Source organism: Panthera pardus, unplaced genomic scaffold (assembly GCF_024362965.1).
Source record: "Panthera pardus isolate Hobbes unplaced genomic scaffold, ASM2436296v1 HiC_scaffold_17, whole genome shotgun sequence".
Lineage (NCBI taxonomy): Eukaryota > Metazoa > Chordata > Mammalia > Carnivora > Felidae > Panthera > Panthera pardus.
The window spans coordinates 21,621,446-21,642,109 of record NW_026526732.1 but is presented as its reverse complement, the minus strand read 5'-3'; the positions used below and the strand labels follow the sequence as shown (position 1 = coordinate 21,642,109).

Below are 20,664 nucleotides of genomic sequence, written 5' to 3'. Positions count from 1 at the left end.
AATCTTGGGTGGAAAAAGTATCATGTGCTTATGGTAAAATTTTCACACACTGTAAAAGACACTTAGATCTCCAGCCTCTCTCTCAGAGGTAACTGTCATTGGTATCTTAATATATGTCTGTCCAGAAATATCTGTATTTCATATATTGTACCTTTGCATAACTGTGTCAATCCCCCCCTTTTGGCATATACATACATAGCCTGTATACGTACATATACAATAGAGATTATTTATTATCAGCACATAGAACCATCTCCCTCTTTTCCACTGTGGCACAGCATTACATTGTGAGAAATCTGCCAAAATTTATTTACACAGTTGTCTATTGATGGACATTTAGATTGTTTTCAGCTTTTTGCTATCTCAGGACTTACTGAGCATCCCTGTACATATGTCTGTATGCCTGTTTACAAATTAGATTCCTAAGGGCAGAATTTCTGATTCAGAAGTTATATACATTTTAATGTTTGGTGAATATTGCTAACTTATCCCCCACCCCCCACTTGGCAGATTTTTAAAAGTCACTTCTGCTGCTTCTAATAATCTCCAGGAAATGTAATGGCTTAAGCTTAATTCTATCAAACATAGGAATTCTTCATTCTGTGATCTGCCTATTGATTTCATTATGAGCTGCATAATACATTGTCTGGGCTCCCTGTCTCTGAGCTCGCCGTCTATACAGTGCTTTATTGAACACTTGTGGGGGAATAAAAAAGACAGTGTAGAAACTCATTGTTCAGAGTAAACATATGAAGGAAGAGAAATAAAGTTATCAAAAGTAAATATAACTAAAGATATTCAGGACAACAAACAGAATGGTTGTCTTTGTCTTTTGGAAGAGCCATACTTGTAAGTATAGGAGTGGCTGTTGACTGGTTATTGGTGAGACTACTGAATCTGAATCATGATGAGTGAGTCAAAGTTTGCAGTGTCATTGTGCAGAGAATTCCAAAATGGATGCTCAACAGGAAGATGGCAGGAGCATGGGCCAGAGTTGAAGCAGAACTATGCTCTGAATGGACTGGCCTGCAGGCTTTTCTGATGCTTAGTGTCATACCCAGAAGCGCAGCTGGTCTCGCTAGGGCAGTTTGAACTTCCTCTGGGTTCCTTCAATACATATCCACATTATAGGAACAATGCCCTCCTGAGAAAAGTATCAGTTTTTTACTTGGGAGTACAAACGGTACCTACAGTGTTGATTTATCTTAACATGTTCATTGTTATTATTAAAATCTGTATTTTATTTTTGGCTTGAATTTTCTAAATCCGGATAGCTGAAGAAAATTAGAAAAGCCTTTAGAAAACCTATAAGAACTTTCTCCAAAGCCCTTTGTGATTTAGTTTCATGTCCCACAGGCGGTCAATAGACATCTGGAATTAGGAGGCGTGGTTGCCTGGGATGGTTTCACTCTTGTCTGATGCTGCGTGTATTTTAGGAAGGATATGGTTTTGAAACATTGACTTGGCTTGGCATTATTTTTAGTCACCTAATAAAGTGCTCTCTGAATCATTAAATATTTAGAAGGTTGCTACAGGCTGACCCCTGCACCTGGTTGGCTAATTCGGAAGCAGATCAGCTGCCATTTCTCTCCCTCAACCCCTATCCTACCCATCCACTCCTCTTAAACAGAAAAAGCTCTTTGTGCCTTTCAAAATGTCTTGTAGACTCTTCTGGCTGCAGGTTATGGGGGGAAAAGTACTGGATCTTTTTCTTATGAAGTATAATTTTTATTTCCCGACTGCCCCCTGTATAATTATCAGAATAGACGACATTACTGAAGAGATGAAGGTTAAAAACAATCTTTGTGTACAAAGCATATTGCCTGAACTTTCTGGGATAAAAGGAAAGTTCCGCCTTTCATCAGGGGGGCTCAGGCCTCCATTTTAGATTGAACCTTCTGCCCTTTGGGGCTGTATATTACTTTAAATGGCTCCCAGCTGACAGAGTTGGTTGTTGGCTGATGTTAACTAGAGAGCTGTAACGCATTGAGGACTCCTCTTAATAGAGCAACAGCAGCAGCAGACAATGAATGACTTGAAATCTCAGATCATGATTAGGGTCCTGAAGCTATCTTATTTTTGAATTTTAAGCCCTGAGTTAGAAGGGTTAGGAAAAGGAGAATTGTGTATATTCTTTTCAAAGGTGTTATAATCTGGATCTTTCTCCAAGTCCGAAGGGGCTTATAATAAGTACATTTTTTCTATCCATGCCCGAAGCTCTTCGTTTTGAATGAAGCCATGATGTACTGATTTATTTGTAATCACCTACTGACCTCCATATGCTTCACTTTGGAGGTTCCCAAGAAGCGTTTTTTTTTTTCTTTTCTTTCCTTTTCTTTTTCTTTTTCTTCTTTATATTGACCGATGTAAAAAGAAACATGTTAGGTTTTGCATAGAAAATATGCTTTATAAAAGTTTACAGTTTTTAAAAATCTGAACTCTGTGTTTAGCAGGAAGAGTACTTTAAGATCTACTATATGGGTAAGACATAAGTTGCTTTTCAGCAAAGCATTTAGACTGCTTTTTTTGCTTATCTTTGACCGAAGCCTAAAGAATGTCTTATTGCCTTGATGAAATTACTAAATAAGTCAGTCATCTTTTAATAAATTAAATGAAATAGTTTCTAAACATAAAAAGTTTCTTAATTATCCTAGCCTTTGAACGTTTTGGCCAAAATCATATATACATGTAGCTCTTTTCACTTTGGCAATGGAATGTGGTTTTTATTAAGTAATTTAGATTTAGATTTTATTGATTCCATTATTGAGTTTTCCTGTGCTTCTCTCTGGTTCTGTAACCTTTGCTTCCTCGTGGAACTGCCTGTCCATGTTTGAGACGTGGCTTATTCAGTGGGAGAATCTTAGCATATTCAGTGTTGATTGTTACAGGCATTGGCAGTATTATGTTCCTCCTACCTCTTGAGGATTAGTGCACAATTTATTTGCACACTCGTTTAGACTGGCAAGATGTCGACTACTTCAAATTTCGTTATCCAATTTATTAAGTCTCTCTGGTGATGTACTGCTTTCATTGGAGGCCTCTGTTTTTTTGTTTTAATGATTGAAGGATTATAAGACACAATGTATCAAAGAGGTGCTTGGTAAAAATAGAAATGGCCAGTGGAGATGTAAGGTGTATTACCAAGATGATATTTTGTATACAGAGTTTAAACTGAGAAAGTATTTTTATTTATAGATATCAAACAAATACATAGTAAAGTGTGTTTACAGTTATAAAAGCAATTAACTTTTATATTTTACAAGTCTCACTTCTGATGTGTCACTCGGTTATCAAAGAGAATAGTACTTTTGAATAATATATTACATTTTATCTATTTGAATTTTATAGAATATTTTTGGATTTTTACATAAATGATCAATTTGTCTTTAAAACTTTACATTTTTAATGTCAATTACATGGCAATAAAAATATTTTAGTTACCTTTCAGTGTTTACATGAGACTATAGTTACCCTATTATTAAAATTCGGTAAGAATTAACAATTTTTTCTTTTGAGTGGTTCCATATGAACCCACTGAGTATTTTTCCCCTTTTTCTCCTAAAGAGGGTGTTATCATAGCTAAGTTCATCAATATCTTAGTTTTTGAGATTTTATAATTATAATTTAGGAGCCTTATTTAAGTGAGCAGAGGATGTTAGTTCTGAGACTGGGTGTCAGGCATTTGTATGGACCATCAGGGTAGCTTGTCTTTGGTACAGAGACTCTTGACTGATGGAAATTCCACCTTAGAATTCCAGGTGGGAACCTACTCCTCCCCTCTTTCTTTATCCTGGCTTCTTCTCTTCTAGCACATAGGTACCTATTATGCTTTGGGGAAAACTCCCTAATATGCAGGATGATGCTTCTTTTCCCTCATAAAGATTAGCCTTGTCTAAGGATAGAGGATATTTGGAGTTCTAATAATAACATATCATTCTTGCTCTGGTGTAAGAACCCATTAAATGTAAGACTCTACTTGAGAGAAAGACTATGGTATTTTCTGTTGTTCCGCAGAGTTTTTATTTAATTCATTCTTCTGATACGTGCATGGGGGTTTGCATGTTTGCACGTGTCTCTGATCACAAGCATCCAGCACCCTGGGTGGTAGTTGGAAGTTTGCCCAGCTGAGAAAGATTGTTCTTTTTCGCTCACTCCTTTATTTATTTATTTTTTGTGGTGGTGGTGGTGCTGGTGGTTCCTTTTGTCTTGTATTTATGTAAAAAGTTTATTTGTTGCTGCTGAAAGATCTCAGCATGTGGCCTCAGAGCCCTCACAGATCAGGGTCAGCCTGGTCAGTTTCTGTATAAGTTTTTCTGCTCCATTTTGATGATTAGTCTTCATGCTGATGTCAATGCTTTTCTTTTTTTGGATACAAACTGCACAGATTAATTTTACTTATAAACTTCTGAATAATCATTAGTTTGCCACACTTGTTTCTGAAATTAATGGTGTGTGTGTATAAATCTGAATTGGGCACCTTGAGGTGAAATGCATTCTGCTAGAAATCTCATAAAGCCATTTTTCCCCTGGAGACATGTTGGTTTTATGAATAAATGATGAAAATATTTTAAAAGCTTGTTAAATTTTGTATAGATCCGCATATGTAAAACATATGCTATTGAAATACTGATATGAAAATAAGCTGGGAACGAAATGGAAATAAAAGTGGTTTGAAAATCCAAAAAAGAATAACCATATTGTATATTGTTCCCTGATAGATGTTTTTTTCTGTTGTTAATGGAATCACTTTCTCCATATGATTGACTGCTAACAATTTTGATGTTTAAGTAACTCAAATAGGCTTTTAGGAGATAACATATTCCAATTTCAGGGTTTTTTTTTTTTCTTTGCTCTGTGCCCTGATGCAAAACGTAAACTTAGTTATATTAAGATTAACATCATTCCATGTGTGATTGTGTCATCTTTAAAAGCATTATATATTTATGATGAAATTCTGTGCATAGCCAGAGAAATATGCTTCATCTGGACATATCTGTCAGACTTTTATTGGTATACTACATAGGTATGTAATGCAAAAGCAAAACCACATTTTTGCCTTGGAATGATGTCCATAATATCTGTGCAGAGACTATATCATTTGGAACTTTTCCTTTAAAGCAATTACACTGAAAACTTTGCAGAAGTGTTTCTGTGAGTGCCACTAATAATTTAACCTCAAAATTCAACATTGAAAGTAACTGGTTATTTACTCCCATTTTGGGTAGTTTCACTTCAGTTTTATTTCAGACATAAGCCAATTCTCCACATGAAAAGAGCCTGAGTGACTTTTGGTAGTGTCAGTGAGATAAATGCTCCTCTGAAAGTATTTTCCCCATCACTTTATTGTTAAAACCTTTCTAGAAACAATACAACTGGTCACACGTATTTTGTTTGGTGGTTTGTGTCGGTTTCCTGCGCCCGCCCCCTTTTATTTTCATGGGTGGCTCCAAAGTGGAATATGGATCCCACGATCTATTCTGGACGGAGACAACTTGAGAGATACTGCACTGCAGTTTGGGGAAGGGAGGCCTCCAGGAAGTGGGAGTGAGCTTCTCTTCAAACTGTGTGAGGGGTGGTGGAAGGGAGGATGCTGATTAAAATAATAAACAACTGCTGGAAAGAGAAGTGGATTACCACACTGCTGTCAGATCGGTGAGGGGAGCGGGGAAGCCCACGGACGCTGCCCTCCCCTGCCGCAAAGTCTGCAGAAGGGGGCCTTTCCATCTGCTGCTGGAACTTTTCTCCGGACAGATAGAACAACTTTTCAAACAACTTAGTTCTGTTGCACTGACAGCATCCCTTAGGCATAGCCTGACCTAGGGAAATGGACTGAAACTAGCTTGGTGGTTGCCATAGCAACGCAGGCTGCGGTGTCTGGGAGAGTGCAAGCCGGTGGCCTCTTGTCCCCTCTTTGGGTGTTTCTTCAGACAAGAGTACACTCCTTGCTGTTTGAACTCTACATAAGTCATGCTCTTTGAAAACTGGCTCTTTACTCAGGACTTTTTTTTTTTCTTTTTCTTTCTGAAACCAGTCTGAATGGAGGAAGTTGGTAATACTTGGCTTTTTTTTTTTTTTTTTTTTTTTTTTTTTTGCCTTCTCTCATGCAAGTTTCCAGGATATAGCTTCTTTTTGCTGTGTGTAATTGAGACCAAACTCTAAGCTTGGGGCCCAGGAGAGAACAGTTGTGGGCTGCAGGTCATTAGTGAGGTGAGCAGAAGGGAATCCTGGGCTTCCCAGAGAAAAAGGAGACCATGCCAGCCTCGTGGAACACAGCTACCAGAAATTATAGAGGCAGGTCTATTCCTTGCGAACTCCGAAGTCCATGAAAAGACGGACCCACGGTGGGGTGGCTAAAATGTCCCGGCACAGGCTGCTGCTGCTTATGGACCATAGCTCAAAGGCAAGGCTTGTAAAGGATTTTACAAAGGATTTTAAAGTATAGCCAGAAAAGATACGGATTTTAGAAGTTAAAAGCTGTTGTCTGAAGGAAGTTTGCCGGAAAGATGTAGGCTTCAAGGGCTACTGGACGATGATTGGTTTGAACTTCAGTTTACGGGAATTGCTGACAAAATTTGAAAAGGTATGCAGAAAGGGGACTTCATGAATGTGCTTTTTTTCTTCCTTGTCTGTTTTTTTTTCTTAAACTCTGCATTTAGATGACAGATATTCTGTTGACTCTTTGATTATTTAATGTAATTTCTAAGGCATATTTGATTTGACATATCCTCTTTTACACGTTTTTCCAACTAAAGAGCAAATTAGCAATTCTTTCCTTTGGTCAGGAGAGCTTCTCACGATGCCTGTCAATTTTAGAATTCCACATCAGAAGAGGTCCTTTGTACTCAAGTCGACTGGTAATTTAATTGAAAGTTATTTTGGAAAGAAAAAAAGAAAACCAGCAACAACACTGGGTTTTCATGCCAAAGTCTGACTTCATCAGGCATGGGTTCTGTTTTCCATACCCCTCAGGTTTCTCTCCTTGCAGTTGGCTGAGCACTGCCTTTCCCAGCCTGCTTTCTGAAGATTCAGTTCTGAGAGTTGGGAGAAGATGCCTCCCAGTGACAAGGACCCATCCGATCTTAAACTTTTCCTTTTTTATTTCGAGTGTCTGTTTTATATGGGGAGCTCTTGCATGCACTGTGGGGCTTTCACGCTTGGATCATTAAATTTGTACTCAGTTCTTTTTTCCATAGGAAAGTTCTTGGCACACTCTAGGATTGAGCCCAGCCTGCCAAAGCTACCTTACATTTATAGTTAAACAAAACAGAGAACCTCAACGTGCTGCTCATGGGCTCCTGCCCTTCCTTAGCCTTTGGATGCCAAGCACTTATCTTCTTTCAACTTCCAGTCTTTAAAGAAAAAGAAAGAAGTGAAGTAATTTCACTATGTGCTTAAGTCAATTATTTATCAGTTGTTAGAGATGTGCTCAGTGTCTTTCACCACGAATACCCTACGGTTCCTTACGAGTACAAATATAAGCAAGACTGTATCGAGTCATTAAAGGAATAATGGGCTTTTTCTTACAAAACTACAATTGCCAGAGGAAAATGGCATAAAACCACGTCATTTGAAAAATTTAGAAGCTTTTCCAGAACAATTGCAGTCATTGCTTCCCTCCTGGTGATAGAAACAGTGTGGTGGGAAGAGTGTGGAGAAAGAAGAATTTAGCTTCTTCTGGTTGGATGCTCCCCCTGCCCCCATGTCTCCTGCACCCCGACTGTAGCACTAAGGATTGTAACACAGGACGCACTTTGACCTCTTGCTTTAATATGTTGTTAAGCACCTAAATTCCTGAGAGTAAGGATGGTTCCCAGTCAACTTGCTCACCATTTAAAAGGGGCAGAGGAGGGAGGGAATATCTTTTTTATGGCAGCTGGTAACAGCAGGTGACAAACTTTATGACCATAAAGAGGTCTGTTAGCTTGGTTTGTATAGATTTCTCTGTTTCTTCCTAAAAAGGTATAGGGCATATGTTGCATGAATAATTCATTACTTAGACCCCCCTGTGAGGCAGTAATTGTGGGCAATGGCTGGACTTTTGTATTGTAATTGCTGCCGTTAGTCTTAAAAAGCCTAGGTCAGATTCCAGAGGTTAGTAACCTGCCTTAGCCTTCTGGCCATTTTATTGGCAAGGTTACAAGTTCTGGTTATATTAGTATATTTCCTCTTTTAACTCCCAAACCTTATTATCTGCCTAGTTCTTATTCTTATTTTAGTAGCTGAATTGACAGTAAAAGAAGTCTGCTGGCTTATTCCTATCAAAGCCTTGGTTTGGGATTTTTTTTTTTTTTTTTTTTTTTTTTTGAGACAAAGGCAAATTCAAAGAAACAATCCTGCCGCCATTCACAATCTGAAGTTCTCCGGATATGTTTATTTTTGGGTTAAACGCTTTTATGAAAACCAACGTGAGAGTTAATCTCTTTGCCATATTTCGTTTGTAGGAAGTTGCCATGCGTGAGTATATTTTTCTCCAAGTCAAGTATTTAAAAAAATCCTTTGTGTATTTTCACAAAAGCTGTCTCATATATAGCCTGTGCTGTGTTGACTCGTTGCCAGGAAAACGGGTGTTTTGGAAAGGTACCACTACCTCACACCTCTCAAATACAACTACCTACCTTCCCCCAGCTCGGAGAGCAATGATGCCATTTTTAGGGAATGATCAGGGCCTACTGCTGTAATGCAAAAGCCACACGATACAAGAATAACAGTCTTTCTATAGTTCTTTTACTCTCCATTCCCCCAGTCCTGTCTTCTTCTCGGTTTTAGGGATCTGCTTCTTGAGAGGATATGTACCTCGGTGGTGATGTCACGCTTCTCATGTCCGTAGTTGAAATGCTTCAGTCTGCGGTTTAGGTTGTCATAGGAAAAAGGTAACTTTGCTATGCTCCTGAAGCCCTTTCAGGCTTTAAGAACCCTAGGGTCCAAAGATGCGATGTGGTGGGTCTTTCAATGATGGTTAATCCGAAAACTTGTAGACTGATCAGATAATTGAAATTTCCAAATGACTGCAGACCTTCCCTGTAACTTCAAGGCAGCAGTTTGTGAAATTGAAAGGGGGTATTCTGGTTGATGTTTTTGAATTTTAGAGAAATTCAGTGGTTTTTTGATTTATATTGTGTATCTGTTCATACACAAGTGTTTGGCACATGATTGAGTTCTGTAATATGGTTATCTAGTCCCAAAATGGGTGGTGCCAGGATTGATTTTCTAGCATAGGCAGGACAGGCAGATTACACTTGGTACTCATTCCTAATCTCTTAGAACCAGAAAAGGCAATGCGGAGCATCCCTGGGAATCCAGAAGGCAGGAGATATTCTCTATTGTTCCCTCCAGGTGACAGCTCACGAAGGATCGGGAGATCCCACCTGATGGAAACCATGTGTACCCCATAGTGGTCCTTAAGAGGAGGTTGAGACTGGAACTTATTTCCAAGGGAGGATGACCTTGTGGCAGGATATGCCTGCCAGAAAGCAGGACCTTGTCATCTAACCAAGTGATGAAGGAGGAGCCCCAAGCAGGCTCCAAGCTGTCAGCGCAGAGCCCAACACGAGGCTCGAACCCATGAACTCTGAGATCATGACCTGAGCTGCAGTCGGGCACTTACCGACTGTGCCACCCAGGCGCCACCACAATGTTTAGTTGTAAAACAAATGTGTTCTTGAAGACACAGCAAACTTCCACTTTCAAGGTCTATTCATGTGTTCAACAGTTAGTAAATAGTTATTAAGTGTGTGGTACGTACCAGGCACTGGGCTGAGTTCATGGATGGAGTGGAGAATAGGTTAGACATGCCCTCCTTGAGCTTATGACTTAGTGGGAGGAAAATCAAACCTTAAACACAAAGTGTTCACTACAGTGTGTGATGCGGCAAATGGAGATAGCTATGAGAGTAACAGGTAGGCCTAGTCTACTCCAGGAACAGATAAGTCTTTTCTGGAGAAATTATATTTAAACTGGGACTTAAAAGATGGGTTTGAAGTTAATGTAGGGAAATGTGTATTGGGGAAGAAATTGAGAGGTTTCTGGGCCATAGGACAGATCAGTAGGTGAGGACTTGGGTGCTCCAGGATTATAGTTTTAAACATTTAACATGCAATAATCTTTAGGTTTTCAAACCTGTTCAATTTTGATTATACCATCTGACTTGGGGAATTAAGGTGGGGCAGTAATTTGGCCACATGAAACATTTCACAACTGCTCCTAAGAACCTTATGTTCGTATTGTCAACCAAAACTGTGTACTCCAGGAGGAAGGCCACTGTATTTTAATTCACCAGGACTTTAATATGTTTCAGTAACAACCTGGTATAGATTCAAGGATTTGGAACACCTTTGGGTTATGAAAGGTATTTTGATTCATAGCAGTGTTTGCTCTGTTTGAATTTACAATGTAGATTGTTTATTGATTCTTTATCGTTGCAAGTGACTTGTTCAAATTCTCTTGGAAGGGCAGCTAATTGTGGGCTTGTTCCACTAAGTTATTCAGCTTTTCTCCTACTCCGTTCTAACATATTTATAATCATAGATAATGGGATAAGAACATTACTGGCATTGATTTCTTTATAAATGCTGCTGTAGACCAGGCAATACTACTTTCTATTGTCTGTCAAATGTGATTCCATAATTATTAATAGAGTGATTAAAATCTATGAGATTTGTTGTTGAAAGCAAATGTAGTCTATAAATAATTCATTGAATAATTTAATGAAATTAATCATAATAATTAGTTGAATAATTAATTTCAATTACTATCCCAGAAGCTTCACAAAAGCCTCAAAGCATATTTACATATCATGTATGTAAATTTGATGATATTTTTTGGTTGTTATGTTATTTCTTGGTGATATCTGACTTGTTAAAAAAAAAGTCATGATTCCTCATTTCAAATCCTAAAGCTGTGGCAACAACAATCCCACTGAGTTCCTGTTAATCAATCCCAAACTGTCTCTGAATTCCAGTCTTGTTTTTGAAAGGAACAGTGGATTTCTTTTCCCCTAATGCTTAACCTTGTTGATTTAGCCTGAGACTTGGGATATGGTAGGGAGATCGTTGCTGACCTCACTCCTTCACCTTCAGGAAAGGGGTCAGGACTCCTTCAGAGAAAACATTGCTGTGGCCATGTAGGGTTAGGTAAATATGCCATATGAAAATAAACCAAAATTATGTTAACAAGGTCTGAAGAGGATGAATCTATTCTAACACCAGTTCAGTTGTTGAAGACTTTCTGGGGGCACTATATTCTTAATCTCTGTTTCCTATCAGAGGGTTCAAGCAGTTCTGTTTATTAAAATCTAAAGAAACTGTTTTGCTGACATGGTTATAGCCACTACTGGATTATAGAACATTATAAAGAAGTAAAATGTATGTGACATACAGTTATAAGTGTTGTCATATAATATCTCTGTGGGTTAGATAATTAGAGAAATGTCCAGGTAAGGGCAAAATTGGTATGAAAATATCAGTTATTAAATAAGCAACTAAATAAATATTTTCCTTACTTAGGAGGTTAATTTTGACCTGGGTAGTGGGTGTTGCGTACAAGAAACTGATTGGTGAATCTCTTTGAACTTTGTTGTCATCTTCTGGAAGGCTGTGCTGACAGTGTGTGTGCATCTTATGCTTTTGATGATGTTTTCCTATGTTGTCATCTTAGTCTAACCCCTGGTTTCCTAACTTTGTACATTATGCTTACGTTGTTAGAAAGTATGTTTCGAGGGAATCCTTAAAGATCTGTTCTGTCTTGTTTTTAAATGTGAGTTCAGCTGCTTGAAAACTTTGCTTTTGGCCTCTCTGTGCACATGACCAGCTTATGTTAAATGCCTGGAAGAACATTGCTTTGTGCTTCTACATGGATTACCTTCCCATAACTAATTATCAATAACTATTTTGTGCTGCTTAATGTTCAGAATGGCTTGTAGGTGACAGAGGTACGCATTAATAGGGCAAGTCCCCCAGCTGTGCAGTGAGAGTAAAACCTCCTTCATGGAATTTCAATTTATTTTAGCATTTGGTGCTACATTAGGGTCATGATCTAACAGCCTCCCGTGCTGGCATCTTGATTTTAAAGCCAGTGCATCATTGCACAATCATCTATGAAGGAACATGATGCATTAACTGCAGGTAATTCTAAATTTCCAGTGAAAGAATAGGCAGGGCTTTGCAGTACAAGCTTCTAAATAATTTTAGTTCCCATGTTAAATATTTTAAATGAAGAGATTAAACAAAATGATTACTGCACTCCCTTCCAACTGTTGATTATGTGAGTTTCCTTGGTATTATAGTAGCTAATCTGCCAGTCAATTAAGGTGAACTTAATGCTTTCATTCATGCATTTATACATTTGTCTGTCTACCTAGCTGTGTCTATTTCAAGTTAGGCTAATGCTGTGTAACAGACTGTGAAGAATACAGAAGAAATAGTAAGGTGATTTTTATGATTTTAGGAGCTTTTAATATATTTGGCCAGATAAATATACCACCAATTGTCAGTAAAACAAAATAATGTATGCTCATTTTCTTTGCTTTCTGGTTGTTGATTTTCTTCCTAACTTTTGTGGAGGCTCAGGTGTGGAAGGGTTTTTCACATACTGAAAGTTGCATTCCAACATGAATATAGGATGACTGGTAGTGCTCTTAACCAGAACTTGATGAAAATACCTGCAGTCGTTGGCCAGTGAAGGAGTTATGTTTTACTCCATTTGTCTTTGTGGCTGGGTTGGGAAAGGCATCACCTGGTTGGATACGAGGAGCCAAAGGTGCTTTGTGTTCTTGGTATGCAGATTTGCTGATTTTGTTGAATACTTTTGTGAAACTTAAAAAAAAAAACTTGGGGCGCCTGGGTGGCTCAGTCGGTTGAGCGTCCTACTTTGGCTCACGGCATGGTCTTGCAGTTTGTAAGTTCGAGCCCCGCGTCGAGCTCTGTGCTAACAAAAAGCTCAGAGCCTGGAGCCTGCTTCAGATTCTGTGTGTGTGTGTCTCTCTCTCCCACTCCCCTGCTCATGCTCTGCCTCTCTCTGTCTCTCAAAAATAAATAAATGTTAAAAAAATTTAAAGTTAAAAGAATTAATAAAACTGTATGTGGATCTTAATGCACTTCTGTCTTCCTACTTCTCTTGGCTATGAAAGGAAGCAAATATATCAGGCTACTTTAGGAAGTAGTGGTTTGAAGTCTCCTTGTGGTTTTCCTTGTGATTTGTGTGTAGGTCTAGTCCACTGACAGTAGTTTTTAGGAACTGATCCAGCAAATTTGAGTCCAGATTCACTTTGGCCATAGAGAGCAAAGAGATGCCTTGCTCACTGTGTCGTTTGGCTTCTTGAGAAAGATGGCTATCATGCATATATAGAGCATGATCTTTTAATATATCTCTTTCGATGTCTTGAAATGCATTTCAGGACACAAAAGTAAAACAGTTACATCCTAAAGGATAAGGACTAGGTTCAGAAGTTGACACCAAAGAACCTTTCAATAGAACTTGCCTTACCTTTTACTTTTTTCACTGAGAATTTCTCTTTGAAGCATTCCAAACTGAAATTATAATGAGATTGCCATTTTACGTGCATGATGTTGTCCAACCTGAGCACCTTGAATCTGTGTCTGGCTCCATCCCCTGGTCCCCTGTTGGTGTCTGCTCTGCACTCTGTGGAATAGAGGTGCTAGTGAAATGCCCAGGAGCCAACAGTGTCAGAGTTTTTGTTTGGTAGTGAGCCCCAATTCTGGGCGTACCCAGATCACACTTTGCAGGTGAACCTGATTTGGCTTTGTCACTAGGGTAAGATAACCCCAGAGACCAACAGGCTTGCAAATTTGGACCATACGTTTTGCAGAAGCTGTCCATCAGACTCTGTGTTCATCTCTCCCCCTCCTCATATCTGACCCTATTAATGTCATGTTAGACACCACAAATCTCAGAAATTATAATACATCATTTCTGCCCTTCATGTAGAAATGATAACTTCCTACCATGCTTATTAGAGTACTGAGGTGCAAAAGGCCTTTCCACGTGTCCTTCTGGTTAGTCTAGATCTGTAGATGTTTAAAAAACAGTCTTTTAGATCCCGACCTCTAAGTGTTGGTTCTTGATGGATTGCTAATCAGGAGTGAGTTCTAAATTAATGAAAGCATTCTGAGTATTCAACGAATTTCTATTTAATTTTTCATCATATTCATTTGGAATTGGAAAACTTAAGAGTGAGGAGATGAGAAAGGTAATAAAACTATGGAATTTAAGAATTTATTCTCCTTTTACTAATTCAGATTCATGACCTGAAATAATTTTTTAATTTCTGTAGTAAGTTGCCTTAATAGTCATTACCAGCTAATGCCATGGAGACTCACTGCACACCTTCATGGCCCCCTCAGGTTCTTGTTTTTCTGTTTTTAAGTCCACACTCATTCGTTGGATGGGAGTGGCTGTCACACTAGAGTTAGGTACAACTAGCTTGCTTTCATTTTATTCAGGAAGAAAAGATGATTGCCAAATGAATACAGATAATTGTGTTGACAGCTTTATAGTGGAGAGTATTAAAAATTGATAAAGACCTGTGTATTTATTTTTTTAATGTTTATTTATTTTGAGAGAATGCATGCACGTGTGAGTGGGGGAGGGGCAGGGAGCGTGGGGAGAGAGAATCTCAAGCAGGTTCTGTGCTATCAGTACAGAGCCTGTTGTGGGGCTCGATCCCACAAACTGTGAGATCATGACCTGGGCTGAAATCAAGAGTTGGACGCTTAACTGACTGTACCACCCAGGTGATCTTACACTGTGTATTTCAAATTTTAAATTTATTATATTTATCTAATTACCAAAAGAAACCCTGTTTTTGTAAAAAAAAAAAAAAAAGGAAACTCAGAAGTGTAAAGAAAAAACCAAAATCACATTTAAGTTTCTTGTACAGATATTATACTATTTTGATGTTTCTTACAGTTTTTTGATGTATGTGTGTACAATGATGTACAAAAACATATGCTAATTTAAACACCTACTTTTAAAATTAAATTAACATCATAATATATAGTTTTGTATCCTTTATTTTTAAACTTAATATTATATACCATTAATGTATTATGATAGCTTCCACTGTTTTACTTTAAAAATAATTAGCGTAGTAAATGTGTTTATACATAAATCTTCCTAGGATAGGTAATTTCAACAATTTTAAGGCTTTTTATACAGATTGTGAAAATGCTTTTTCAAAGTCTGAACCAGTTTTTATTACTAATTTATAATCATTCTTATTTACTTTATACTGAAACTTAGAAAAATAATTTTCTGTTTAACAGAAATATTATTTTGCCATTTTTATTTCTTAATGGGAATAAACGTTTTTATGAAAATATTCATTTAAAATTTTAGAAATAAACTATTAAGTTGGAAGGACAAACTATTAAGTTTGTCTAAATGAGAGAAGAATAGGTAAAATTATGTAATATCTGCGTAAAACATCATATTTTGAGGGCATTTTTGCCTGTGTATAAAGGGGAAAGAGAATCTGGGTATTAGATAGTGTTCAGTGATTTGGTGATAATAATTATATAAAATTTCAAAAATTTCTTATGAATCTGAAATACCAACATCTAACAAACTGGTACATGAAATTTAGACTATAATACATTGTGTTTTTAAGAACTGGGGAGATCAATATATTGAAGATTTAAAGGCTATTGTTTTCAGTGTAAGAATTGTGGAAACACTTGAATTTGTTATTATCATTTAAAGTGAATTTAACTTTTGCTTAAAAATAACTCATCTGTTGAATATAAAGAAATAAAGTTCTGTATAGCAACCCTAAGGGACTGTTGACGCTAATACCTAACATTTGCATTATCTCTTTGCTCTTTTCTCTTTAGGACATCCAGGCAGAAATTGATGCACATAATGACATATTTAAAAGCATTGATGGAAACAGGCAGAAGATGGTAAAAGCTTTGGGAAATTCTGAAGAGGCTACAATGCTTCAACATCGACTAGATGATATGAACCAAAGATGGAATGACTTGAAAGCAAAATCTGCCAGCATCAGGTCAGAATAGTCAATATCAAAATAAAAAATGATGGGGGAGGGAGATTTTTATGATTTTAGTCTATCAGAGAATGAACAGGAAGCCCTACCACCATGCTATTTTCTCAGAAGTAGTTTAAGATCTAAATGCAGGGGCACCTGGCTGGCTCAGTCGATAGAACACAAGACTCTTGATCTCGGGGTTGTAAGTTTGAGCCCCATTTTGGGTATAGAGATTACTTAAAAATAAAATCTTGGAAAAAAATAGAAAAAAAGATATATATGCAAAAAGTTTTTTTTTTTTTTTTTTTTAAGTTACAGTTTTAGCTACATTTATATCCAGGGCCCTCTGCCAACTGTTCTTCACTATTCACAAATTTGCACATCATATTTTAAATTTAATTATACTAATAGGAATAATGTTACCAATACTTGCTTGTTGAGTGTTTACCTTGACCAAGTACTATGTTAATATCTTCATAAACATTGTTTAGTACTCAAAATATCCCAGTAGGTGAATAGTAAAATTCTTTCTTACATGAAGAAACAGAGGCTTAATGAATATATGGAACTCGAGAAGTTTTTGAGCTAACAAGTTCCAAGCCAGGATTTTTTTTTAACATGAAGTTTATTGTCAGATTGGTTTCCATACAGCACCCAGTGCTCATCCCAACAGGTGCCCTCCTCAATGCCCATTGCCAGCTTTCCCCTTCCTCCCACCCTCCATCAACCCTCAGTTTATTCTCAGTTTTTAAGAGTCTCTTACGGTTTGCCTCCCTCCCTCTCTAACTTTTTATTTTCCCCTTCCCCCCACCCATGGTCTTCTGTTAAGTTTCTCAGGATCCACATAAGAGTGAAAACATATGGTATCTGTCTTTCTCTGTATGACTTATTTCACTTAGCATAACACTCTCCAGTTCCATCCACGTTGCTACAAAAGGCCGTATTTCATTCTTTCTCATTGCCAAGTAGTATTCCATTGTATATACAAACCACAACTTCTTTATCCATTCATCAGTTGATCCAAGCTAGGATTTGAATCCAGATCTTTATGACTTTTGGCAGTGAATGTTTTGCTTCATTATGCTAGTTGTATGTCCAACTATGTCCAATTAGAAAATGTATTCCATTGTATATATAAACCACAACTTCTTTATCCATTCATCAGTTGATCCAAGCTAGGATTTGAATCCAGATCTTTATGACTTTTGGCAGTGAATGTTTTGCTTCATTATGCTAGTTGTATGTCCAACTATGTCCAATTAGAAAATGTATTTATAGAAATTAAATATAGCTCATGGACACTGAAGTAGAAAACTGATGATTCGTGTCTGCCTTTGTAGAGAGTAAAATAAGGATGAATTTGAAGACTAGGATACCGACGAGGAAAGGACCCTGAGAAAATATGTAGTGTGGCAATTATTAATGCTGTTGGGAGTCTGGAATTACATTTAATGGATGGTGACCAGTACCCAACTGGATATGAGGTTAGAGGAAACTGACTGAGAACATGCTACTGAGCAAAGATCCAAAGAGGAATTTTGGTAGAAAGACCTAGATTTTGCATTTGGGTCAGTTTCTTTTAAGGTTCAGAAACTGTATGATGTTTTGAAAAATGTACATCCTTAAACAAAATGATCTTAAGTTTGACTCTCTGATTTTGCAATTTACTTACTGATCTTAGACAAGTTGCTCCATTTCTCTGATCCTTAGTTTTCTCATTTACAAAATCAAAATATAAATATTTAATCCACATGATTGCTCTGAAGATTGAATGGGATATTCTGATAGTTCCTTAACCTAGGTAAAGCCCGTCTAATGTAGCATCTAGTTGATTTTTACTTATGTAAAGGGACTCAGTGGCTCTGCTTCATCTGGTTTCTGATTTCATAGAACAAGTTCACAGAGAGTAGAAATCTTTAGTGATGATTTGTTGTGAATAAGCTTGAAAAAAATTTTTTTTTCTAAAGAGGTATCCTGAAAGGTTGTTACTCTTCTGGGTCTCATAGAGGGAGATTCACACTTCTTTTTATTCTTACAGAAAGGGGTAGTTTAGCATGACCATGGCAGCCTGTGTGTAAAGGTCCTCTTGGAGATTATGTCAGCTTCTGCCAACTACTTTTTTTCAATAAGAGAGGAAAATTTGGGAATATTGTATAGTGACAGAATATACTTAAGTTTATTTAAGATTGAGTTTTCTACTGTCCAGATTCCATTGGGTTGCAACTTTATGTTCCCTGTAAATAAAAATTTTAAAAAAATGATTTAAAATGTTAACTCTCATGAAAAACATTCACTGAGGTTCTAGCAAAACCAACATCTAGTCTAACAAGTGAAAAGCCACAGGGCTGGTCCTGGTGAAGACTGTCCACGTGGTGCTGGAATTTTGAGAATTTGGAGGATGGGTTCCTTAGGAAGGAACATTTAAGGGACACCTGGGTGGTTCAGTTGGCTCAGCATCTGACTCTTGGTTTTGGCTTAGGTCATGATCTCATGGTCTGTGAGTTTAAACCCTGTGTTGGGCTGTGTGCAAACAGTACTGAGCCTACTTGGGATTCTCTCTCTCTTCCCCTTTCTGCCCCTCCTCCCTTCTAAATAAATAAATAAGTAAATAAATAACTTACTTACTTAAAAATTTAAAAAAAACACAGGAATTTAATGAAGGCCTACATCATAAACAGATCATTCCAAATGGAAAGCTACAGACAAAAAAATTCTTTGGCCTTTGATAGATGCTATTCCTATGAAATCACATTTTTTTCTAACTGGGAAAGAAAGAGCTCTTAAACTACTGTTGGAATATTAAATAAATCTAATAAATAATGTTATTTTTAGAAGATGGGAGAGTAAGCTTTTGCCAGTGGACTTCTGCATCAAGATAGATCATATATTCCAGTAAAGTGTGTTATTAATATAATAATGAATTAAAATAACTTTTAGCCACATTATCCACCTCTGGGGATTCAGGTCTTTTCTTTTCAAGTATTTAATAAGAATAAGCTTCTGTGTTTAAGGCACATCATGTGTTCTGTGTTGCAAATCACAAATAAGATATGAGTCCTAAGGGACTTCCAGGTCTGTCCAGGTTAAGGTGGGTTCAGTGAAGGGAATGGTTAACTTTTACTTCAGAGGCTTCATAAAAGAGGCAGTTATTAAACTGAGCCTTGAAAGGTGTATAGTTATTCCCTGGATGGAAGGAGTCAGTCCTGGAGAAGGACATGTCAGTGGGAGGCTTGACATAACACTGTTTTCATGGAGCAGTTAAGACGTTCAGTCTGGCTAAGACTAGAATTTGCTGTTGGTGTGGAGGGGAAAGACTGTGGCCAGAAGAAAACAGATGGAGAGAGAAGTGAGACACACGCGTGAAACAGCTGTGTGCACCGTGCTCATTCCTCTGGTAGTGGAATTTGAAAACCTTTAGGTGACATGATTAGATGTGAGGTTTGGAAAGATCCCTCCCACATGTCTGTGGAGGATGCTTTATTAGATTAGTGTAGTTCTGAAGACAAGGAGAGCCGCTAACAGACCTGTTCAGTATCCAGGACAGGGAAGGGAGACTGAACAGGTACTCGGTTCATGTTGTTGAAGGACTAGTGAGACATCCAGAAACAAATCACCATTGGATGGCCATCTCTTCAAAAGAGAGCTATAAGCAAAATAAAGAAATGGTGAGATGGGGAGCATCCAGATAGAGGAGGCATATAAGCATTGTGAGCAGGCAAGAGGGTGAAAAGTTAGGAGACGGCACAGCAAAGAATCCCAGAAAACCATTAAATATAAGAGATAGGTGAAGGAAAGGAAAGCCAGCAAAGGATCCTGAGAAGTGGGTGGACTTGAGGAGAGGAGAATCAGGAGTGTTGTCATGAGCCAAGGGAGGAGGGGTTTTGAAGGGAAGGGCATGGTTAGTGGTGCTGACAGCTGAGGGAGTGGAGGGAGATCAGGGCTACAGAGGCAGGTGGAATGAGAGGAGCTTTGGTGACTCTTTGCTGGGACAGAGTTTCCATTGAGGTGAAAGTCGATGTCAAGAGGACAAAAGGGTCAGGATGGGAAGTGGAGAAGTGGAAACAGAGCTAGTCTGCACAGTCTCATTTTCTCAATCAGCTCTGCTGTGAAGGGAAGGGGGAGAGAGACCACACTGCTATAACTATGTTATTACATAACAGCTTTGTAAATATATAATAACTGAAGGACTATATCTACACCTATATTCGCTAGTCTGTGCTTTCATATGGACCAGATATGCTTCACTAAAGAAGTAAATGATACATTCTTCATTTTTAACTTTGAAAAATAGGCAAAAGAAATTATATTCACATTCATTATTACTTGGGTATTTACAAAAGGTGTATATTTCTTCATATAAGTATATATAAATCTGTAACTATATGTGGTGATGAATGTCAACTGGACGTACTGTGGTAATCATTTGGCAATAGGTACCTTTATTGAATCATTGTGTCGTGCACCTGAAAGGAATATAGTGTTATGTGTTAATTATATCTTAATTAAAAGAAAGATAAAACAGTTTCTTAAGGAAGATAGAAGTTTATTATACTCAGTAGCAGACCTTCATACAGGAAGCACACGTTGGAGAGAAATGGCGCAGGATAGCGTTTAGTCATGTTAGACCATGGAGCTACCCTGTCTCGGTTCAGTCACTGGCTTTG

General features: G+C 37.7%; 1 protein-coding gene across 7 annotated transcripts in view; it reads left to right on the top strand.

The window, feature by feature from the left end:
* Positions 1-20,664, top strand: part of UTRN (utrophin) — a 487,285-nt gene that overhangs the window by 318,798 nt on the left and 147,823 nt on the right. For 5 of the 7 annotated variants that reach the window (XM_053904408.1, XM_053904406.1, XM_053904407.1 and 2 more), the window contains one exon: positions 15,846-16,018. In XM_053904408.1, coding sequence (XP_053760383.1) covers positions 15,846-16,018 — 173 coding nt within the window. Of the gene's footprint in view, positions 1-6,172; positions 6,581-15,845; positions 16,019-20,664 lie in introns of those variants that run through there. The other 2 variants (XM_019425054.2, XM_019425053.2) reach the window with 2 other exon arrangements.